This window comes from Apostichopus japonicus, chromosome 20 (genome assembly GCF_037975245.1).
Source record: "Apostichopus japonicus isolate 1M-3 chromosome 20, ASM3797524v1, whole genome shotgun sequence".
Taxonomy (NCBI): Eukaryota; Metazoa; Echinodermata; class Holothuroidea; order Aspidochirotida; family Stichopodidae; genus Apostichopus; species Apostichopus japonicus.
This window is the reverse complement of record NC_092580.1, coordinates 6,054,018-6,080,440: the sequence shown is the minus strand read 5'-3', so window position 1 is coordinate 6,080,440 and position 26,423 is coordinate 6,054,018. Positions and strand designations below refer to the sequence as shown.

The 26,423-nt window shown below is 35.9% G+C and overlaps 2 protein-coding genes across 6 annotated transcripts in view; both read right to left on the bottom strand.

The window, feature by feature from the left end:
- LOC139961180 (synapsin-like) overlaps positions 1-26,423 on the bottom strand; it is a 545,708-nt gene that overhangs the window by 478,884 nt on the left and 40,401 nt on the right. The window lies entirely within an intron of this gene.
- The window catches only part of LOC139961182 (uncharacterized), a 52,783-nt gene that overhangs the window by 19,644 nt on the left and 6,716 nt on the right, over positions 1-26,423 (bottom strand). The window contains exons 1-7 of one of the 5 annotated variants that reach the window (XM_071960181.1): positions 11,810-11,824; positions 11,308-11,401; positions 6,408-6,653; positions 3,980-4,126; positions 2,851-3,003; positions 2,211-2,281; positions 504-648 (exon numbers count right to left, since the gene is read on the bottom strand). In XM_071960181.1, the coding sequence (XP_071816282.1) occupies positions 504-648; positions 2,211-2,281; positions 2,851-3,003; positions 3,980-4,126; positions 6,408-6,558 (667 nt within the window). In that variant the 5' untranslated portion in view covers positions 6,559-6,653; positions 11,308-11,401; positions 11,810-11,824. Of the gene's footprint in view, positions 1-503; positions 649-2,210; positions 2,282-2,850; positions 3,004-3,979; positions 4,127-6,407; positions 6,654-11,307; positions 11,402-11,604; positions 11,930-26,423 lie in introns of those variants that run through there. The other 4 variants (XM_071960179.1, XM_071960183.1, XM_071960180.1 and 1 more) reach the window with 4 other exon arrangements.

The window sequence follows — 26,423 nt, the reverse complement described above, 5'->3', positions numbered from 1 at the left end:
TTTGACCTGGGCTAAATATCCCAACCAGTTATGATCCAAGCCAGCTATGATTCAATCCAGTCATGGTACAAATCAGTAGAGCCAGACTGGAACTGGGTCAAAGCAGTCATGGGCAAGACCACTTATGGTCCAACTCCACTAAGGTCCAGACCAGTTATAGTCCAAATCAGTTATGGTCCAAATCAATTACGGGCCAGACCAGTTATGGCCCAGACCAGTTATGGTCCAGACCAGTTATGACCCAGACCACTATTGGTTCAAACCACTTAGCAATGGATCTGTAGTTTCGCAAGTAAGGTATGGAGAAGTTTCCAGTTGAACTCGTAGATCATTTCAAGTCAAGGGAATGTTCCAATCTAAGAATTGTAATTGCTACTTAAGAGTACTGTTAGGCCTGGATTATTCAATGTGTTATGGTAATCCGGATTTTACCATATTTAAAATTTGCTATTGATGTTTTTCAGAATGTAAGCCAAAAAAGAAAGTGGTATTTTATCTCAAACCTGGGTAGAGTGGTTTGAAGAGGGCACTTCGTGGGCTGGCTAGAGGAGGAATTGGTCTGCGAATCTGCACAAAGACATGAGTTTTATCGTGGTTCACCACTGGTTCGCATCTTTCACAAACGTCAAAATCAATGCAGTTTGCGCACTGTTGTAGAAATACAATACAAAAAGAACCTTCATCATGACTTTTATAAATACTAAGGACTGGAAAGGTTACATTATCTGTTACTCTTATAGTCCACTAAAATTGAAAACACAAATAATGAAATTAAGATATGCAAAGGAAAAAATCATTTTACATTTTGGGACACTCAAGTTGACTATAGAGTAAATAAGGAGAATGAAACTGACAAAACCATGTATATCTCTTAGTTTATATTCACAGCAGTATCCCAATATGTGACCGTATTTCATTTTAGTGATTACCCAACCCAAAATACAGCTTTAAAGCAAAATGTAGAGTAAATTCTTAAACTACTTCTTTCTCTTTTTCACAGATTAAGTCCATTGTAAGCTACTCGGTCTGAGTTCATAACACATACACACGGAACCTTTCTCGACCATATTAAAGCACTTGTTCGAATATTGGCTAGTTTTATCAATCAATGTGTTTGGTTTGGTCTTTCAACATGATTAACAATCATACTTATCACCAAAATATTGCTAATACAAGGTTCTCTACCTTTGGGTTTATGTGGCATGTTTCAAAAAAGACTTGGACACTGCCAAAAATATTCCTTTGAAACCCTTGAAAATGATTTCATCAGTAATATTCATTAAACCTATATGACAATTTCAATGTAATTTCCTACTACCCATGCTAAGTTTTAAGGTAATACAATATGCTATACAACAGTACAAAGAGCAATTGAAGGACTGTTTCACACTGTTTCTCTGTCCATAATCCCCAAGAGATTCATACAGCCATTGCAGCATTTTCACCAAATTGTTTATTATGTCCATAATACCCTATAGATCGAAAAAGCAAGTGAAGAATATCCATTACACCATTTTTACTATATCCACATTGCTGTGCAGATTTCAAACATCAAGTAAAAGCACGTTCCTTACACTATTCTGTTAATAACCCTTTTCATGTCTTTGCTTCATACTATCAATTTCAAAGTTAATGACACATGAACATTTACAGAGATTAATTATGGCATTTTATTAATGACCAAAAATATCTCATAATTTCCAGTAATCCCGCTGGCTATGAGATTAACTTCCATCACCAAAATCCATTAAAGGAGATATAGTCTCCCTGCTCTGCTCATAAATGTCTATAACCGTAGGAGTTAACTCATGAAATAGATGCACTTGAGAAATAACAGGGATAAAAAGAATAGGCTTAGGAGGCCAATGAAAACCTTGAAACATAAACAGCTAGTGGCATAAAAAGCTGCAATGGATGCAGGGGTGTGGACGGGGATAAATTTGACTGAAGCCCATTAAGAGACACTTCCATGTTTAATTTTGAAGGAATGATAAAACCGCAAGACCATCAGATAATCTCAAAAAGTCAGTTTACATCATGTAATAATGCATGTCAGTTTTCAGCCCATGACAGCAGCTATCATCTACAGCAATCTGTACGATCACCTCCTTATAATATGACGGACAGGAAGAGGTTTAATGAGCATGCCAAGATAGTTGTCAGTATGATTAAATTGCTGTAAATCTGTCAAAAGTGCTTTTAAGTCTTACCATATATCTGAGGCCACAAACAGGACTAGTTCTGCAGACATTGCAAGTGATATTCCTGTGTACAAATCCTTCTATAGAAGGAGAGAGAAAAAGAGAGAATTATTAAAAGTGGGATATCACATAACATTAATCCTGTTCTATTAATGGCATATGTTAAAAATGTCTATCTCATAATAGGGTGAAAAATTGGTTTGCTTCATTTTTGGAGTTCAGACACAAAAGAAATAATTCAAAATGTTTTCATTCTTTCACATTTTAGTGAATGAACACCTAGTTTGTGTAAATTGTGTCCATTATAACAGCACACACACAGGTAATATAGAACTTATTCAGATTAGTATGCTCTTAACTTTTGCAAACTTTTCACATGTAAATCCAGTTTCAAAAATATTCATGAGAAACATGTTAATGATATTTCCCATGCTAATAAACATCTTACAAGACCCTGTGCTCACAAATAACAGCAGTATGGTACTGTGAAGACACGAAGAAAGAACCCCTATGATCGTTACCATAATAGATATTATACTGCACCATATTGGCTGTATGCAAAATATCATCTGATTGATTATCAACTGAGTAAATGGGGTTGGGGTAGGGGGTGGGGGAGGAGGGGTCATCCAACACAATATATTAGCACCTCTTTGGGCTTGGTCTTCTGCTATCTGAAAGAGCAAATGCAGGAGACTTTGATGATCTTGGCGGATTACTCTGGTCTGGCTGGTCAGTTCTTCATCAAGTGCAGCTGGTCTCTCATCAGATGACTGCACAGCCAATAGAGCATGCTGGTCTCCTGTGAAAAGAGAGAATTATAACTGTTGGATATAATTGTGACATATGAATGAGAGAACATTTGACATTTAAACTTATTCTGATTGTGGCCCTTTTTTTTTGTTCGCATTAGGACGCATGGTTGCGGGTTTCCTGAAAATTATTTAGAGGGTTCCGCAAAAATATTTTCTCTTGGGGGCATTTCTCGCAACAGTTCCTGGTACTTCCCACAACTTGCGCAATTACTATAGTTACAAGACTTGCCGATATTATATAGTTTTATTGATTTTTGTAATTAGTAATTTGATTGGTCAAATCTTTCCAAAACAAAAAGCACTGACTTCGTTACAGCGGCACTGCACAGTGTGTAATGGTCGCAACGGTCAACCATGTTAACTGCACTTTATACACTATATTTGCACTAATCTTGGTAAGAGAATATGTACATACATCTAACTAGTCAAGTGCCAACATTCCAAAGATGTAGACAGGGTTTGTACAAACGAAGTCGAACCACGGTATGTTATAACAGACAAAATTCAGAAACTATTGTAGCAAGTCCAATAAGATTAACAACATGTGCTATGGTGGAGAAGACACTGTTACCTTTACATTTTCTATACCGTACACTAAAAGCACTTATTGATCAAAGTACTTATACCTCTATTTTCTTTCATAGCAACTTGAATAAGATATGACAGCAGGGATTATGGTGGAGACAGTAGAGTTTTCTCTACATTTGGGTGTACTGCCAATTTGAAAAATGTACATAGTAAGAAAAACGTGCTAATCAATCAAAATCATTGTTGTTAAAGGACCGTGGCATTATCGACCAACAAGCTTATCTTACAAGATTAAGTTTCATGAATGAGGTATTTTATAATAAAATGGGATTTTTTGGTATGACTTCACTTGGCACACTATCAGTAAGTTTAAGACTTACTACCTTTCACCAGACCGTCAATAGTGTAGATGAGTTTACGCATTGAAAGCCTCACCTGTTTGTACCGAAGCCACACCTTCAATACTCCCTTCCCCTGTCACAGAGGCCAATCTGTTGTCAGGAAGCCTTGCATCAGTACTAATACTTGATGATAGAATGTGTCTTCTAACAGCATCTCTGGGTATATTTAGAGAACTTCCTGCTACAAATAAAATATTGGAAAAGAAATTAAGTAATCTGAATCCATGCGATGACTGATCATTGTCATTACTTACAAAAGTGGTTTTTGCAAAGATTATTAACTAAACTGAACATCTGTGTTAAAGATTAGGATGTGGTAGCAGAATAGGCTAAATAAGTTAATACAACTCTACTGTTTTTCTGTACGAATGATCACATTGAACATGATCATGTAAACAATTAAAAAATGATGCAGTTTAAAATCCTGTCAAATAAGAAGTTACATTAAATACTTTATTGTACCACATTTTTGGCAGTAAGCTCACTAATTCAGATCATACTAAAATCATTGAGTTGAAACTTCCTTCTAGATCTATGGTAAAACCTAGCAATTGGCAATTCCACTCAATTCCTGAAAAGATGTCTTAATGGTAGCAACAATCATACAGTATACACATGACAAATCAGGCAATCTAGAAAAATTTGACCTTTCATCAAATAATTTATTTGCAAGATAAAACTTGTTAAGCAGAATAACTTAACTGTATTGTTGTGGACTATTTATAGCTGCTTTCAAACCAGAAGTAGGCCATTTTCTTTTAATGTGTAAAGATCATATATGATCAGTCAACTGATATGAGCCTCCTTCACAAAAAGTCCAACCAATCTTGCCTGAGTGCCTTAATTTAATATCCATATGCACTGCTTGATTTCACTGAGCATTGTCAATGACTGGCATACCACTTCCATACAAGCGTGAATAACTGTGCAGATGTCCAACTGTAAACACCTTCCTCGTTTTGAATAATTAATTGTGTCCCTCTGTGGATTATTGGGCTAAGCTACTGTTAGCAGGAACAGCTTTTTACGAAATATATCACATTTTATTGAAGCTATACACATGTGATGTTCAAGAATTAATCAGTACTAAAGTCAAGAATTCAATTATCATATATTAGCACCAATTGCATAGCAATATACCTATATTGCACTTAAGTTGACAAATCTCAACTGTTTGATCTCAAAATTGGCAGGTGGTGTGTTAATTATGGATGATTGCATACACTGTAAATTTATATAAACTAAACACTCTTTCTAAATACCAAAGGTTACAAACTTGAGTTTGTGATTTAAAATTTTTATACAAAGGTACTATTTTGATCAATATTCAGCCAAAATTAAAACTACATAACTGCCCTTTGTTAGCTAGGTGAGTAAATGCTAGTCCATATTAGCAAGAAACTAGGCATTTCTTCACATGTGACCTTTTTTGCTTTGTCCCCATTAATGTTTGTAAATAGGCATGCATACAAGAAATTGAACATGTGAAGGATAAACCAGCAGGGAAATTGTTTTTTTGTGTTATCAGAACTCATTTCCTGACACATTTTACTTGAGTCAGTATCAATAATTTTGACAAACATCTTTTGCATGACTGAATTAACAGAAAACAAAGTAAACATTAGCTAAAGAAAGACACAAAGACTGGATATTTCACTACAATGAGCACAAAGATAATGTCAAAATATGATATGATATTTTTGTGGCAGATTGTAGAGGTTTGCACTATTATCAGCAGGGGGTTTCCATGGGTTCACAGTTAGTCAGCTTTCTCTAGTGAAAATGCATTGGTCTTTGTATTATAACAGGCTACAGCGTATTGTTTGCATATAACTCTGGTTTATTTTTTGGTTGTAGGGGCTTGTGTAATGTTGTAATTTAGCATTCAAGTAGCCTTACAGAAGCATTAGCAATTGTTATAATCGGAAATAAATGCAAAAGAAAATATATAATACATACATATTCATATATACATGGTAAGTTTTATAACGTAATATGGTAGAGCAGTGTGATTTGTTAATTCATTAACTTTTGACAGTATTGTGTATTATTAGTAGTATATTAGTAGTGTATTATTTGAGTGTTGAAAGGAGATAGTTGAAGAGCAACTCTACTTAGCAGTTGACCAAGGCAAGCACAATCCATAATTGGCAGACTATATATCATCAGTTTGCTTGTATTTAGATGGATTTATCACAACTTACAGCATTTGGGATCTGGATTTGACAACATGGATATCTGCACCCATTTCATGCAAGAAAGCTATGATAACATTTACAAGCTGCAACTCACAATAGCAACTACGGCTGGCAAAATGTCTTTATGAATCTAGCTCTTATATAATAGGTCTCCTTTGGAATAAGAGACCTATCTATAGTACATCAAATGCTATAAATGTACCTCTGGTTCTACTACTTATACAAAAACCAAAGACACCTGTATTTGTATAGTACATACAATACCTGAATCAGTTCTGTCCCCATTCTCTCTGTTGGCTAATATTTGTATCACTTGACGAACTGCTACCACCCCAACTGCAGTTGTAAGAAGTCCTGATCCAAACCCTACCAGAAATGCTTTCCAGGAAGGCAATGAAAAGCTATCTTCAGACATCTCCAGATTCTTTCGGTCGTCTTAACATTAGATGCAGTCTATAAAAATAACTGTATAACACGTCAGGCAAAAACTTGTTTGGTTTGAAGAAACATCTGAGGGAGAAAATGGGCAAGAATTGTGTGAAAATTGATATTTTACAACACTTGATGTGACAGATAGATTGAATACACATATTTGTAAATTTCATCAAGAAACAAGATTTTTATGGACTCAAAAATTTGTTTACGATGTATTACAAATTAGTCAAGGGCAAATGGTGTTATTTACATGAAGTTAAAGAACATGTCTTGGTTGAGTTGTAAGAATTCATAAAACAAAAGATTAAAATTAACATCTAGGCTTGCACTGATGAGCAACATTGAGAACATTTATTGTAATTTGTTGCAACACTCCACACAAGAAGTTCAACTTATTCGCCCTCATGATGTCCAAGGTTCAGTCACACATTGCTTCTTATCACGAGTACTAAGCCAACTACTACTAGTATACTATTACAGTCAAATCCCAATTATCCAAACTGGTCCGGAGTCCGGACCGAAAGTAGTTTGGATAATCGAAAAGTTCGGATAAATGAATTTTCATCAATTACCTAATTTTGGATTATACGACACCCATGGAATGCGAGATTATGCCTTCTAATGATTGTATATAGTATTTTCATGTTAATGAATTGATTATTTGACAATTGTATTCAGAAATCATCAAAATAAGAACTAGAGCACCAATGGTGCAGAAGCTCATACCTTTTCGAGCTGAAAAATGTAGGGCCCACAAAACCAATTTTGGGCCCATGAGGGATACCCCCCCCCCTCCGTTAGCAGAATCCTGGCCACACCACTGGCTATAATTCCTATTTTCCCCCTTTAAATCCTATTTTACCCACTCTCTCAAACAACACCATGCACTGACCTACCCTATTAAACTTTCTCCCCTCTACCTTAGCAGACATAACTTCACAAGCACTCCCTACAAGACATAACTTCACAAGCTACCTCAGGCTCAAAGACTTCTAAGAATCGGCAAGTGCTGATTGGCTATAGGGCTCTCATGCTTACAGTTCAACAGTTAATAACAACTCCCAGTCCTGCTTTAATTCCACTAACAGCCTCTGCAGAGCTTAACCACAAATGTAAACAAACACTGCAGACACTGGGAGACAAATTAAAGGAGCTTTGGCAAAACGTGAAGGCCCAGATTTTTTTAAACAATGGGGATTAATTGTAATTAATTAACTTTTGACCAAAATTTTTTAGGCATCACCTTATTCATACACAATCCAACAATCATCAGTTCAACTTTGAATATGATCCATCAAAATCTTGAGGAGATTGAGATATTTGAAAATATTACAAAGAATGACCCCCGATGACCCCCTAAATGACATTTGACCTCAATTTTCCGAACACCCCTCGTAACTCTCATCCCGAGGAACATTGTGACCAAGTTTCATTATAATTGGCCATACACTGTACGAACAGGAGCAATTTGAAAATATAGGGCCGCGGCCCGGGCCACAAAAGACCCCTAGTTGATCTTTGATCTCAAATTCATGAACACCCTGAAGGTAAAACTACCATAGCACTATCGTGACAAACCCTCAACATTGTACCATGGAATCTGTAGGAGAAGAAGCATTTTGCGTATTTCCACAAAATGGCCCATTACGGCCCACAGGTGACCTTTGACCCCAAATTTTGGACCATCTCTTATGGCCCTATACCCAATGGTCCTTGTGTCCAAGTTTCATGAAATTCCATCAAACACTGTGCGAGTGGGAGCGGTTTTACCAATTGTTGACGGATAGAGTGATAGAGTGATAGAGTGATAGAGTGATAGAATGATAGAGTGATAGAGTGATAGACGCCGCACTGTTACAATAGCTCACACCAGCATGCTGGTATGAGCTAAAAATGAAAAAGCACTAGTGTTTCATTTTGGGCGGTGGTAGGGGGAGGAGGGGATTTTCCGCGTATTTATCACTCTGGCCACATGTTCAGTAGTCTATGTATTACTGCTGTTTAGGCCTCTTACTATAGTACAGGAAACACAAGTGTCAGTGGTTTATATATCATAGCCTTAATAATTCCCATAACAAGCTGAAATTTCACTGGCAATTTTAGAGGTTCTTGTCCAGAAAAAGTAAGGGAAAAATAGTTTCAGCTTGGGCCTAAAAAAGCTCTTTCATGTTTGAATAATTTACCTTGTGGTAAGCTGCATTACTGTATCCTGAAAAGGTTGAGAACACACATGTGTGCCGCCTGGTGACTTTATTATCTGGAGCGCATTTCTTTTTTAACATGGTAGTTAAGTGACTTCTTCATACAGTAATGTTACTCATTCCAATAGCGGGGGGAAATGTTAGAAGGGGAATCCCTTATTGCAATTGTTACAAGGCAGAATTAAGGCTTCGGCTTTTACTATGCTAATATTTTGTATTGTTATTTAAAATAATTGCCATGTATTTTTATTTTAAGTAATTGCCATGCTAAATTTTGATACAATGATATCTCTATCTGGATCACAAGTGAAGAGGCTTTACTGAATGTCTCGCATTATATTTATGATCAGTGTTTATTGTGCCATCCTAAGCTGAACTGTCAATAGGTTACCAAGTCGCCATTCCTTTTTAATTATTAAAAACCATCTACCAAAATTACTGCTAAAACCACTTTGCCTGTCTGTTAAGCAATTTAATTCCCAATCCATTATCATTTAATTCAATGACCTTATTTGTCATAAATTTTTTTGTCACAATGGCAGATTAAGGGATTCCTGAAAATTAAAATAATCTAAAATTTATGCAAACACTGCGTGATAAATAATCCCAGCACTGTAACCAAATGTGAAGATCGTCATTTGTAATTGCTACTCATACAGTAAGCCTTTGCACTATCATCAAAAGCATTTGCCGCAGCTAGCGTTGTGCTGTAGTGCAAATTTCCCACAACTGGTAGTGATGCAACATGAATCCCGTTATCGTAACTACTACCAGGATTTTCCTCAACATTTCATCTACGGTTCAAAGCACTTAGGTTAGAGCACTTAGCACTTAGTACTCTTACACGTGCAATTATAGAAAAAAACATCCAAAATAACAAGCTATATCAGGGCCTTTGTTTTTAACATACTGTACACTTTCAAAAAGAAAAGCACAAACCTTGGAAAAAAAGCACCCCACACCATCCTCCATTCATACTCGATGTACGATATTAGATTAACATGTTCGCACGTGGATAAAACCCGTAATCCGTACCCAAACAGAAATTGGGGCTACCCCACTATTCTATGATATTGGAATATTATAGGGCAACCCTACAAGTTCAAAAGTTCACAATGTAAAGTTTTCAACTATCAACAAGCCACCACGTGTTTGGAACTTCAGACAAGAAGAATGTAACATAGGGCTATGTTAATACGGGATTATAAACTACATACATGAGAATAGTACAAAAATATTTATATCGTTAATCGGCTGTTGTTTTCTGCAGAAAATATACTTTCAAATAAATACCATTTCCATCTTTCGTTCTTAAAAATTAAAAACGTAGCCAAAGATAACTATAAATGACATCGGAGAACCCTCCATAATAATAAGGCCGTGGCTATTCTTACGACCAGGAGTAACAATTATTTATAAACTATTCTTACGACATCGGCGAATTTCCGTTTACGCATGCGCAGTAAAGTAAATAAAGCAACCGCGCATGCGTAACCGGAAATTATTGTTACTCCTGGTCGTAAAAATAGCCACGTTAAAGCAACTGCGCATGCGTAACCGGAAATTATTGTTACTCCTGGTCGTAAAAATAGCCACTTTAAAATAATAACGAATCCATTCATTACAGCATCAAATCTCAAGTACCCCACTGCAATGTTTGTACCAGTACCATACCCTAGGCTATAATAATATACAGTCCCGTGCGAAGATGGATTTCAGCTGGATATACTCCCTGCGGTTTTGGCTCAAAATGTATTAAACGTTATAATTATTATAAAAAAATGAGGTTAAATACATGTGGTAAGATTTTGTAAATGGGAACCTTCACAATCATCGTATGAAGGATGATTAAATAACGAAAATTTCAGAATAACTTTGAGGTCCTGCAACATGCTCAGCCCAAGTAACGTTAGATATTTGGTGTAGCCGAGGTCCAAATTACTGTGTGAAATGTTGATTTGTTAATATATAGGTCTAGGCCAGTACGTAAATTGATCAGAATATTATTCAAACTAGGAACACTGACACCAGAAATAAACATGTTTTCCTTTCTTTATTTCAAATAGTAACACTTAGATATTTTTATTATGTCCGGGATTCCCAGGAATGATACCAAAACGAATGTAATAACCGGTTGCTTTCCACTCCCGGTAGTATTTACACATTACACTGTGATTGAGAGTTAGTCAATACCGGGATCGGGATACAGGGATTCACTTGACTACCGGGATCCCGCACAACACTAGCCCCAGCTAGAATTTCAACTGGCATAATGAATCTGCATGCTAGGCACACAAGCGCTAGCCTAATGAACGTTTATTGTTGGGTGATCAGAAAATAAAAAATTTTGTAAAGCGGTAACAATCTTGATACAAATAACAATCAGATTTTTATGTATTTTTATGTAGTAGTATTAGGTGATAATCTACTCTATATTAAGGCAATGTAAGATTCAGAGAGAAACTATACATGCTTTGTCAAAAGAATTTTAAAGCTGATTGTTACGTAAGTTAGCCTAACAAACTTACGTCTTAAATAGTGCAAGCACTGTACTGCACTTGGAAACACCAGGCCTCCAAACCTTTTTTTCATGAACGGATGGCTGGACTTGAAAATCATGGTCTGCATTAAAGGGGTTCAAATAATCAGAGTATTTACTGTTGGCTATTACTACTAGTTACTAACGTTTTAGGCCTAAGTAGTTAAAGCATCTCTATTTAACCTGTTGCCGAGCAAATATTCATATTCTTACGCTTTTCTATCAGGCTACAAACTTAACACTTGAATGAGTACAGCTACCTGAGGAGGGCTAGTCTTAGTCTTACTTGTGTTAGTAACCTAACGTTAGGCTAGTCGCAGCCAAATTGGGACGGAGGTACGGGCCAGTTCAAATGTAAAGCTGATTGTGATCGAAGTGCTTTTTTAATTAAAGAGTACACTCAAGCCAGCGTTACGATATAAGTTTTCACCGATGTTGGTTAAGGAATAACGTAAGCAATTTGACAATAAAAGCTTTTGTTAGAAATTTACCAGTCCTGCTCCTGCCAGTCCTGGCATAAAGTTTCCAGCTCAATTTGTCAATGTCGCGGAAATACTACAGTCTGCAGAAATTGAGCAAACGGATCAATTCCGTAATTTAACTGGTTGGATTGGTCCATTTATTTATTAGGGATAATTTACAGCGCGAAAGTTGTTTATCGTTCACAAAATAATTTAAAAACCACACTTCACGTCACTAACTTATTTAATTAACTGTAAATTATTATTAATAAACATTATTTCCATATTTACTGTATTTAGGTGCTTTCCTAGAGGACAAACAACTTTGTTACTATAATGTAATATACCCAAGTAAATAAATGATACATTCTAGTGCCATTGAACGCCGTTGGGTTTAAATATAGCATTTTCGATGAAACCGAAAATCAATAAATTTGCTCATATTTCCAAAATTGTTACAAAACACCACCCACAATATTTTCCCATTATTTATAAACCAATCAGTGCGTACAACACATGATGATGAAATCAAGAGCGTACATGCATCATTTATCAAGGGCGAAGATTGATGAGAATGAGTCGACTAGTTTTGTGAGGATGACTAACAGAGCAAGTTTAATTATATTTGGTATGAAAAAGGTATTCGCTATATGTTTTCCAATGAATTAACGAATTAAGGAAAACAAAAAATAATATGCAAGAGGAATTACAAAGAATTTGGATGCGTATACTATACAATATATATATATATCTATATAATATTTTAAGTTGAGTGAAATCACTTATCGTTTATTTTTACGAAGTAAAATTTTGTCACGGGTACGTGCCCCTGTTGATATTTGACCTTTTGAAGTATAGAATATATCGTTCGATTATCTTTAGTGTGGTAACGTTAAATGTTTTACTCAAAAATTATACTCAAAAATGTTTCCGCCCTCATAACAGTCAATTCCCACTCCTAAAAACTGTGTTTTCAACCTAAACTATACTTATCCTTACTCTTTGATTTGAACTAAAAACATCCACATTCCAACTGATTATAAAAGCGGGGGCGTTTTGACTCACGGGGACGTTTTGACTGCGGGGACGTTCTGGTAAAAAGCGGGGACGTGTTGGTCTTAAAAAAGCGGGGACGTTTTGATTAAAGGGATGTTTTGACTGGATACCGGTAAAGCCACCCGGCCGAGCATCTATTAAACACAGTTTTTTTATTGCGAAGCACAAAGTGCGTGTGGATTTTTGTAAAATTTCCTTTGGTTATTACTGTTTACTTTGTCCAATGTCGGTTATGCTCTCAAAAATTGATATTCTTTGAGACAGTGGTGTCTCACGTTGTTTTAAACAGTGCATAAGGATTTAGGGTTTCCGTGTCAGGCTTGCATGATTTTCCCCTTCAGGTTCCGATGTCTTAAGTTTTCTTCTTTCTTGAGGGTTCTCAGTGATTAGGGTTTCTTGGGACTCGACACACCTGGAGGCTAAACTATATATACTAAGCATGCGGAGATCTTTTCAATCTTTAACCACATGCCACAGTGCCACCAGGCCGCATATGAAATCCCCCTACTACACCCCTTAGCAACTCATTCGGCTACAGGGTCAATTACTATAAGGCTGATGTTTTCTGTTTTTTTTTTTTTTTTTGTAGTAAAATTCACGTCGACATATTTTGCCCCATATCTCGAAAGTACATTCTACTAATACGCATAAATTAAGCGTAGTGTATCTGATTGTGATAGAAACATCTGACGATTGTTTCTCTCAAGATATTTGAAATATATCGCTGTTGAGTAGTACTTGGGTTTAAATGAATTAGATGGCTGGACACGGTGTATGTACAGCAATGGACCTAAGCGAGTTCCAACTGTTCTCCTCACTCACGATTAATGATTCGACGATGGAAGATTGGTTGTGAAGTTGTCTCTGATTGCATAAAAATACAATCAAGCAACAAATTTAAGATATTGTTAAAAAACTCTACTACGTGGTTACATTTACTTCCAAACATAATCATGTAGGTTATGTAATCATATTTTCGAACAACATATTTAACGTAATTGCAAATATTACTACAACGTTATATATGAATGTGAATTCCCGTAGTGGGCTACGGGGGGGGGGGGAATTATTTTGATTCAACACTTTCTTGCTATGCTGGATTGCTATCGTATCGAATTTGATGAAGTACCTTCACCTTTTGGGCCTCGTTCATGCATTTATTCATTCATACATTTCAACAACTTGTAACTTAAAGAATCCTTCTATCAGTGCAGTTTGTTGCTTATCAACAAAAGAAATAAGTTCCTGACGTTTAAGCAGTTGTGTATTGCAACTGAGTACAAATAGTCTCACTAATTTGTGTCTGCGTATTCGTATTCTGGTCTTTTGACTGAGTTTAAGAGATGACCGTTCGTGTAACAATTCACGTAGATTCACGCGGCTCTGGGAGCTACAACTACTTTTCAGCCTCACAAAAAAAATCAAAAGTTTTCAACAGTATAACATTTCATTCAGACCTAATAGTAATGATTTATAGTCCAAATGATGTTTCAGAATGCACCATCCGACGTCTACACTTATATATTATTTGGGGGGGGGGGGGGGTTAGGACTCCAGCCCCTCTCCCTTTCCTCTATTCGAATTGGCTTCAACCACCACACGTCCATACATCGCCTTTAGAAATCCTGGAACCAGATCATACCCTTCCATTAGAGTTTATTTCCCTCTAAGTTAGTGGTGAAAATTTGGGATTTGGTGACCCCCCTCCCCCACCCCCCCCCACTAGCACACCTTTGGATTACGGTGCATGTCACTTGATGTTAACTTTATATCCTTACCACACATCATTTCAAAGTTACAACTACAACAGATAAAAATGTATCGTACTTAAATTGATTTTGACCCACAAAATCACCGATGGCTATGCTTGCGTTTATACTCATCTGATGCCTGTGAGTTTCGTAACATTTGTATTCTTAATTTTGCTGCAATTACAACCTTCTACTTTCCGTGGCTAAAATAAAACGCTTATGTAAAACAAAATTTGTCATCACTGTAAGGACAATTTAGCTCCTCGCTGACGTCACTCCCGTATAATAAAATCAATAGATAAGCTTTATTTCATTTGGGAGGTATTTGTCTTTGCATTGTTTTCTCTCAATGTAATCAAGACTTCCTTGTCCAAACACTTATTTCATAGAGTACTGAATGGTCGATAATGCCACTATTCAATCAAGTTTCACACAGAAAAGTTTGTGAAAACCGTTGCTTTGTTTTTGAAGGCAGCATTTCAACTTTCATCTGCTAAGAGAGAGTTGTTTCAATCAGGATGTTGTTTCCAAATATTACCGGGGATTATAAATTTATTTTTAAGAGGACTAAAAGGAATGACAAACTTACAACTACATTATCGTAATTTGATCACAGTTAAATTAATTCTAAGTTACTGACTGTTTAGTTACATTGTTATTATATTCAATTCGTCTCCTTTTGTTTTCTTTGGATGTGTTCCTCTCTCCATGCTTCTGCGTTCAGGTATATATAGCTTATGCACAATAATAGCCTTAAAAATGATCAGCAGCCACTATAAAGCAATTCCTCTTACATATGTACTACTATGCATATTGCTTTCATATATATTCTTGCTAAGTCATAGTGTGGCATACTTTTAATAAACAACTGTAGTGGATTAAACAACTGACAACTATGAAATATAACAAAAACATGCACGAAAAAGGTGGGGGGGGGAGAGACCTCCCCACGATGGGAAGAAGGCTAGCATAATCGCTATAAGGCGGGGTCGAGTGAGGTTGGGTAAGGGAGGGGTATTAGTAGAAATAAGATAAGGCTTCCTGACCAGAATTTCTAACTTTACTCCTACTCCTGGATATTCATACGGGAATTATACTCTGCTGGAACTTTTCGTCGCCTTCAGTTCTATACCCCAGAATTCCTACCTGATGAAAGATGTTATTGTTATATCCCACCTCAGCCCGACCTCCTTTTACCGGGCAAGAATAATGAGATTACCCTGTTTACACGGGATGCTGCAGAATCGATTATAACCGGTTAATAATATATTTAATGACGTCAGAAGTCTTCAAACTCTCTCTCTATATATATAGGCGATATATCTATATATATATAGCGAAGGACATGTATCCTCTTGCTATTGATGTAGTTTGCACAACAAACTGATGCACACTTTGTGTTTTCTTTGGCTGAGTTGTAAGATTTTATCAGTATGACCAAGAAATGCAATGCAAGTTTACATCACTCCGACCTTATGACGTGATGATTACACATCGTTCAATCTAATTGAGTTGTAAGTGTTCATCCCACCCTGGTCAAGCATTGTCCAATCTAACGTGTTTGTAGGTTCTCATCAATCTGATCAAGTGACGTGATGTGTACACATTCTTGAAAGGGGCCCTTTGTTCTTTGAAAGGGCCCTTTTGTCAAATAGTAAGGGAAACTGTTAATAAAAAGTTACCCTTTCTTGATAAATTTTTAAAAAAACGGATTTAAAAGTATCGTTAGATTGAAAAAAAATTAAATTAGTACTAATATTTGTCACAGAATGCACAAATTTATTATTTTGTTTTTATATCCATTTAACTCATTTATGATTCTAACTCTCCCAATTATTTCCACAGGGTAAGAAAAGTCAAGATCTCGCTATACAGATACAAGAAACTGGTGCGTGGGCGGTAAAAAATAAATTAAAGTATTGAGAAATGGTCAGATATATAATTAGTCATTCCAACATATATTTTGACCAAGAAAAAAGCACGGAATTCCTTTAACGAAGACGAGTTTTTCTCTTACAACCTCTTATTCTAGTAACTTATACTATTTTTCTGAGCACACACATAGTGTTCTGTTAAAGCATTTACCTTACACTGTGACGTGCTGCACTTACTGCTAATATAAGTTTATTTACAACTAATTTACGCTTCCTCTTTATTTTCACACGTATGGGCGTTGTCATAAAAAAAAACAATTTAAGTACAAACATATCGACACAAAGTACATTTCTGAGTTCATTTATATGTACATTCTAATGGCTCTGTTACGAACGAGGATAACACCACTCTTAGTCAATATGTAATATGAGGTCGTAAGTGGTGTGACGTACAGTACGTCACGCTTTTAGGTAATCTCTTTCTTTGGCAAAAATATGTTATCAATGTGACCTGAGTGTCTGGATAATTACAGCGCCTAATACGCAACTTCATCTGTGTCATAATGTTAGGATATCAATGTGTCAGCCTGTGTTAGGAAAATTGTCAGCATGTTGAAACTTAAAATCAGTATGTCATTATTGACATGAATGTATTATGCTTTTATATTACATTATATCGCAACTTGATATGCGCATTTCAGGAACAGTTCAAATGCGCACGGTTTAATGAACATGTGAATTGTGCTTCAAACTGTATTTTGTTTGTGTACTCATTGTAACTTATTCACGTTGAATTGCTGTACTTATATTACAAATTTGTAAATTATTTGAAGCTAGAATGATTCTCCTAATTCCGATGAATGTCCATCAGTGGTTGCAATGAAATAAATATAATTCACAATATGTAATAACATAACGATTGGCTTTCGGTTTGAGCATATCGGTGTTAACTGCCAGTGTGCTTTTCGTTTCACAATTTTAGAAAATATATCAACCTGCTTACTTAAAAAATCAGTCTGATATCCCTTAACACCAGCATGTCACTTTTGAATATCCGTATGTCTAATATAACTTGAACATGGCACGGTATACCTCAATATCAGTATGCCATGCCACTTATGACAACAACGCACTTAAAGGTGGTGTAGTATGGTCTAACATACCGACGTATTGATCATCAGCAGGTCATTTATAGCTATACAGCACGATAAAGGTGCTATGTTGTGATTGATAGCTTACGATATCAATACTATTACGGTATATTGAGCATATTACGTTGTATCTCGACATCAGCGTGTCATGTATAACTACAACACGCCTATGGTGCTATATTATGATTGACATTGCGGTATATTGAGCATATCACGGTGTAGTATCGGCATCAGCATGTTATGTGTAGACTACAACACGCTTATGGTGCTATGATTGATAGCATTACTGTGTATTTAAGCATATTACGGTGTATCTCGACATCAGCATGTCTTGTATACCTACAGCATGTTTATCGTGCTACATTATGATTGATAGCATTACTGTGTATTGAACATATTACGGTGTATCTCGACATCAGCATGTATGAATAGGCAATATAACACGTTTACGGTGCTATTTAGTGATTGACTGATTGGTCGTTTACTGTCAGTCCGTGGAAAATCACTGTGAGTTATTAAACATGATGAGCATACGAAAGTTCAAAAGTGCTAGTCGAAATCGTTAAATGTCGTTCTTACAAATTAATAATTCGTTCCTATAAGGGTTAATTCGCTATATTTATGAATGGCTTGCTCCTACTGTGAGTTCAAACACATGTGAACTATACACACATGTAGTATACAGGCCTACACTACACATGCATGAGACTATACGAATGTCAACCTTGAAGTGCCATTCGGAAAAAAATAGAAAAAGGATTTTCATTCATATTTTACGAATTCATTATTTCTTCTTAGGATTCCTTTTCGTTCGTACGAATTATTAATTCGTCGCTACGTATTATATCTGTACGTATTAATAAATCGTCTGTACGAACTGTAGGGATATTTCGATGGTAAACAATATGAAGGGACGATACAGGACAAGGAAGAGAAAATCCAAATTCCATTCCTATATATATTCCTATGAATCTATAGATTTGGTTGCAATTTGAAATTTTACCAGACAATAAACCCATCCTTATACTCCAGGAAGTGAATCAGGTAAAGTGTTTAATGTCATCTTGGTGAATGATTGTTGTTTGTTTGTTTTTTCTTTCAAAACTTACTCTATATTATTATATTGTTGTTGCATTGTCTTTCAAATGACATATATTTGGATTTGCTCGCTTATAGTTGCCAATGTTCAAATTTCAGCATTATGAAACATGATAAATACTATTTTGATGATTGGATGAATGTTTTGTACAATATAAAGAAAATGATACTTTTCAGCTCAATTTGTTATAATGACATCCCGCAGTCTGCTGTTGCCAGATCCAATCATACAACTTCAAATATGAAAATAAACAATGTACCCTAACGATAGATAATATTATTAGGATATGTCTAGACCTAAAGAAACATACATTTTCAGCAAGTTTTAAGTCACAGAAGTTCAGCCATCAGTTCGTTTCAGATACGTCTACGACAGTTCAAATTGGTCCAATCTGCTGCAATAATTAAAAACAGAAGATATGCCATTCTACTAGTCTTAAATCGCAGCAGTTTATAGCACTGCCCGGAGGCAAAGTCATATATTTTATATCCAGAACTGCTTTTATTTATTTACTTTCAAAGAAATATAAATCCTGTGTTCAATCACCCAGAATTACGCCATAAATGAAAATTCTTCTTTAGCAATTATAATGATGGTTTGTTGAACACAAGAAGAGAAAGTAATACAAGAAGAAGAAAGAAATACTAATTTTAAATATGCAGAGCGGTATACAAAGGCACATGAATTAAAATATTACCGCACGTGAATATGAGCTAGAGCTGTGTACGGTACACTGCATGCAACTTGGAGAAGAATCAGATCAAGGTTTAACGAAAAATACCGTAGCTGATTAAAGTGAGTGATAAAGTATATTTTATTTCATTCCGGAAAAAAGGTCTTCTATTACATTATAGAGGAGGGCGGGTGTGGGGGGGGGGGGGCGATAGGTGGTACATAATTATATGTCACGGTTGTCAAATAACATCATAATCTCATTGAGAGAACGAAATGGCATTGAAAGGAAGCTAGGTCATAGCGATTTTTGTTATGACGTAACCTAAATTTGCTTTAAGATCGAACATGGTCGATATAAAAGCGATGAAAAAATTTCCAAATGAAGTGAGTTTTAATCCCACCTATGCACATGAATTCCATATTGACCACGTAATATAGCATGCATGAAACTGAAGAAGGGGAAAGATCCCCGGTACTGTAAATGGTAACATTATAAACACATATCACCACCCCATCCACGGCCGTCCCATAACCACAGACACAACACGTGTGATGCCGGACTCCGTCTCTCACAGATCAAGGAGTGTAAAATACAGAGTATACATTTGACAGTTTGGATAACAAATTTTGGTCTTTCTGGCCTTTTTGAGCAATACCGGTAGGTCTCCTTCAATTGAAAGGGTTCTTTTTTCTTTTTATGTGTGTAAGTATCTCCAAACTGAAAACTGAAGTCACAAAACTGTTTGTTTTGGGCCTATCTTTGAAGTCACAGATTCAGGAGTTGAGGAATGGCGGTAAGGAAAAGGGAGGGTAGGGCTTGGGATGGGTGTCAGGTATTGGAGTTAGGGAGGAAGGAATGAGGAAAGGTTAGTGTTGAGGGAGCCTGAAGGTGGATAGATGGTTAAGCTCATTTTCTCTCGACCAGTAAATCAGGTGAATGAAACAATTAATGTAGTTTTAACCATTTTGCTTATTTTGGATTATTACTCTGAACTCTGGACTCGGAACTATGAACTATTCTTCGTAATTGGTGGGGTAATTGTTACAAATTGGTTGGGAGGAGGGTATTTGAAATGAACATGCATTTCAACCATAAATCTGTGTTAATTCAAACTTACCGGTACCTTTATAGAAAGCATGTTCATCGCATAAACTGAAGGAGTCTTGAGAATCTTGATCCCTTGTAAATCTAATCATACTGTCGCAACCTCGATTGCACGTTAATTTTAATACGTGATGTTAACACTATACGTCATCCTGCTGCCATTCAACTGTTTAATAAGAAAGGTAAATCATACTTTTCCATATCATACAAAAATATGAAAAGGATAACCAATAATAGTTCACGCATCTATATCGGAGTGGCTACAGAATTTTCGAAAAGAATTTGTCCCATGACAACCAATCCCCTAACCCCAACCCTATTCTCCCTCCACTCTGTTCTCGTTCATCCCCTATATATGAAAAGATAAAATTCCGTCTTTGACTAATATTATGTAACATTCACTGGCGTACAAAAATGTTACTTTTCAATCGTGCAAACAACAAACCGTTCTAACCAGGAGTTATATAATTAGAAGTATATTATATTAGGCCTAGATAATGATATTCATATAATTATATAATAAAATATAATCTTACAAAGATGCATACTGATGAAACGTGCAAATACATATAGGCTAGTATACACTGACAGGTATACAATCAATCCAAATGCATTTTTTAAGGAAAAGTCGCACAGGAAAGAACCTGGACACGAAACCAAACTACCGAACGACTGATCCGCTCTCAACCCCAGTCCCCTTGCATCGGGACTGTGACTGTGTGATCATCGTCTGGTGTGTTTCACCATTCCCCTCGAAAGGGAACAGATACTACACATGATCTTAGCCAAATGGCCGAGAATCCAAATGTATCACATTTTCGACACCATCAAGATTATTAAATTAAAGAACAGCTGAAGTGATGGCATCACACACCACTCTTTGTGATCAGCTTCCGGAAGAATTGAAGACCAAAATAAAAATTGCCAAATCTACCAAAAACAACTTACCGTCAAACAATCTTGACTTGAGTTAGGAACAACAAATTAAAATGCATTCAACAAGCAATAAGAAACTTCCCTTAAAGTACCACATTGTATGCCGTTGGAGTTTCCCTTTAGTGACTCAATATTCAAGTTCGTCAAGTTTATGATTCCATAATTCCATCCATGTTGATGTGTTCTGCAATCGACACCAAATTTGATAATTCTATCTAACCGCAGTAAAAATGAACCACTAATAAGCCTCTAAGTATACGATTTGCTTTAGCGAGGACTTTTGTATAAACACCTATTTATATAATAAAAAAACCCGGTGTGTTTTACACACAAACGCAGACACACACACACATAATGGCACGATGATGTTAGTAACTCATACTGTTAACATCCTAAAATCAACAATAAAAGTATTACCATGTTGAGTTGGGTAATTAAGATGTTGACAATGCGACACACTTGTAAATTAGATGGACAACCCCTTTAATATATATATATAAATATATATGAATATAAATATATATATATATATATATATTTATATCTATACATGCATATATATATATATATATATATATATATATTTATTTATTTATATCTATACATGCATATATATATATATATATCACATGTATATCACATGTATATATATATATATATATATATATATATATACATACATATATGTATATCGCGCTTATTATTACTTCAACAGCAGGTGTTTTTAGAAAATAGTCTAGAGGCTAATTCTACTTTTTAAGCAAATTATGGTAATATATCTGTTCGATTTTTCCAGCATTCGATGACTTTCATGATGTCCTTGTATTTATTTGTCGTGAATTTGTATCAGTTAATCTATAACAGTGGTCTCGACGACGCGCTGTTGATAGCTTAGTACAAATATCAACCTGCTATGAAATTGTAAATAAACTAAACAGATTTGCTTTGGCGAGGACTTTTTTATAAACACCTATTTATATATTTAAATTAAATATATGAATATAAATATATATATATATATATATAGCCTATATATATATATATATATACATATATATACATACATACATACATATATGTATATCGCGCTTATTATTACTTCAACAGCAGGTGTTTTTAGAAAATAGTCTAGAGGCTAATTCTACTTTTTAAGCAAATTATGGTAATATATCTGTTCGATTTTCCAGCGTCAAGGTTTTCTAGTATTCATGTGATCGACCTACTGTGTGCATCACCCTAGATATTACTAGGTTGTATATCATCTGAAAACAATGTATGCATTTATAAAATAAATCAGTGCAAAAAATATCATAATGTGTTCTTTCATTCTTGCATTGCATCAGCATGCAAGTATATATCTGTGCGAAACATTGTATAAATAAAGCATATGATATTTATGGTCAACACGGCCAACGCCAACCTGCAGATGGAATTAAGCCAGTACTACATGAACCACAAGGAACTTCATATATGATCAAGTACGTAGGCAGCTTTCGTGGTGTAAAGAACGGGTGGGGAGGGGGGTGAGGGGGCCAAATTGTGTCCACATTTTAAATGCCAGGGTCGTAACAGACATGTATGGCTCAACATAATTAGATTGTCAAGAGTCCAACACAACCTATTACGGTATATAGTATCCTGGTATATCCTATACCCATGAATAATAGTATTACATGTATCATGCACGTGAACAAATACTATCGAAATTCCAAAGCGGGTTTGACGTCATCATCATCATTATTTGAAACCATTTTTGTTTTGCTTTAGAATATTTCCTGTAATATCATAGTATAATAATACTATAATATCATAAAGATGTCTTCAAATTAATTACATAGTTGTATATCAAGTTAATTTAGCTATATTTAGTTAATATATTATTTGTATATGAAATAAAAATATGCTTACATGGATTAAAAAATATATCTAACTTTATTCCAAGATTTCTTTACCAGAACTTAAAGATCTAATTCATTTAACATATATAATTTATATTCTTTCCAATATATTAATTATTTACATGTATCCTTAATTCTGAAATACAAACCAACAAAATACACCATCATTTGATATGTAAATGCCAGGCTCTTTATAGTTTTAAGCACGTCAAGATCATTGGAGTCGAAAGCCCGGTCGGCCCGGGGCCAGTTTTATCGTAGGGTCCCCTTTTCGAGGTCTTCATTTTCCGTAAGTATATTATGAAAATACGTTCTATCTCACATATTTCCTGTGGCTCGTAATTGATCCCCGGACCCGGGCGGTAACCCTCTTATGACACATTTCATATCATCAAGTCTAGTCAAGGCAACAACTGCATGATTTTACGCAAAATGTATGCATGCAGATTACCGCTATTTCGCCTACGAGTTTTCTGCAAACATTGACTAAAGCGAACTTGAATTAATCTATAAACATGTATAAGAGGTCCGTCGTCACCGTTGGTGTATCGAAAAGAAATTAATTAAAACGTTGAGAAAGCCCACGCACTGGTCCGTTTGAGCAATGTCACAGTTGTAATATACTTCAGAAGAAATTGTGTTTCCCAGGAAAGTCTCTTGATGCATAAACGAATAGTGCCATGAAGGTTATAGTTTACCTGTAGTATTGCCTGAAATATAAGGCAGGGAATGTCACGTAACGGTAATTTACATACTGTGCTTTCCCTAAAGTCATGAACGTCGATTCGCTTCTTTATGTGGGGGAGCGCGGGGGGGGGGGGGTGGTTCGCGAAAGAAGCTACCAAAGCGTTTACGAAGGGGAGGATATCCGGCGGGGTTTGGGGATCCCTCCCCAGAAGAGTGTTAGTTATGTGGAAATTTGAACCTCTCTGTAGTATAGACCTATATATTTTTAGACGTATATACAAAACGAAAGCTTGATCATTTAACTGCCTGACACTCTTTAAATTGTTGTGTGGGTTGTAATAAAACATTTCAGGGACCACAAACTCCACAAACTACAATAAGTTGGTGGGGGGGGGGGGGTAGGGCGAAATGCGTTAACATTCCCTTGCTACAAAAAGTTGAGAGGGGAGGGATCGACACCCTTGTCAAACATGAATGCACAACTCTTTTCCTTCAGTGAGATTTTAAACAGTGCAACAAAGATCCACAGATGCGTATAAGAACTGACCTGCTTGTGTCGTCATCCGATATAAGGAAGAAAGAATAGTGAGGGGTTAGGGAGACAGTATATGCCAAAAAAATTGTTTACCATATTACAATTAAGTTAAACAAGGCTATCCCCAGCCGATTTTGACAGGCCTATAAGATGCTAGCTTATTCTCTGTATGCTTTCACGCAAATGTATTTATCATTTCTTTCTACAATGAGGTAAGCAAGTGGGAGGGGGCGGGCATGCCCCCTCCGATCGTCGGTCGGGGGAAATGGTTCAGTGGGGGAGTTTAATGCATTCAGCCGGGGGAATACCACTACTACAGATGTATCATCTCCCTCCCCACTTTTCTCAAACCTGACGCAAAGTATTTATAAGCAAAACCGTGCGTTTATAGGGCTACCTATATAGACCAAATTTATAGTATAACTACGCTGCAGAATGAATCATTTAAGATTAATTTTATTGCAGGATCCCAAACCTCCCCCTGTATTGAAGACGAATTCTATTGCGCCAAGAAAGCAACCTCTCTTCGCCTCAGATCCTACCACACATACATAATTCAAGCCCCTACCTTAATCAGTTAGGGTACATGTTTGAAGTTATATTTTATTAGCACAACCTTCCGTTTAGAGTTACTTATAAAGACCTAAATGATATTTTAAACATGCCTCAAAATGCACCGTTTACGTTTAACATATTTTGGAAGGTGGGGGAGGACCCCAGACCACCCTAGTGAAGTCGGCTTCAATGACCGCAGTGCAGACCCCTCTATCACAAAATCCTTGATTCGCCTTTGGCTCTTCCACATATGTTCAGCCCCTATATCTCAATCAGTCTAGGAAAGTTTGTATTTCCCCCTCCCCCTCACCTTTGGAATCCTGCGCACGCTACTGAATATCTTATAAATCTGCCTTTGTTTATTTCCAACCAAGAAGGGGGCAGATAGCCAAGCGCATAGCAAAATAACTTTTGTCTATTTCACATATATAAATATATATATATATATATATATATATATAGTTATATAGTTATATAGTTATATAGTTATAGTTATATATATATATATGTACATTCTTCTTATGTAACAAGAAGCAATCAGATTTGCTTATAACATTACTGTAAGGAAGTACGATATTGGATTGTGTTTTATGCCGGTTAAAAACATATAATAGAGTGACTTTATAATATGGGTCCTCGATACTCAAAAGATAAGCAAAACCAAGTCAAAATAATTCTAAGTCATTAAAATTACTTTTCTTGGAGACTCGGTCTATAATGATTACAAGATAAGGCCTGTCTTCGTTACAATGTATGACGCAATTGCCTATAGTAATTACGACGCTGTTTCATATTCTTCATAAAACAAACTTCGGAATGGATTTTTTATTCAATGAGACCGGTGTTTTTATGTTTCAGTGAACTTTTAACCTTCTTATTTTAAGCGATAAGCCGAACAAAGTGACATTTTATAAGTCTATACGGGGAAACCACCACCAAACAACACATTGCTACCTGTCATTGAGCCCATGTAATCATGGAACACTATATACCCAAATTAAAAGCATTTGCGACCTTTTAATTGATCTCCAAACAATTTTTTTAAATATTGTCAAGTGAGCATCCCATCCATAAAGACGGTATACAAATGCCATTCCGTTAGCATCCAAATCCATCTTGTGCTCTCCGTTAATGTTAACATGCCTTAGCTATAATCCATGAGCAAATCCACCAATTATTTTTTTTCCATACAACGGTTGACACATCCCTCGGATTTTCTAACCTATTTGATTTTTTCGGCTTCGAAAAATCCGTCAAAAGGAAAGTTCGGTTGCCTTCCATCTAAGACATTTATAACGCGTGGATTAATCTACAGTGAAGAA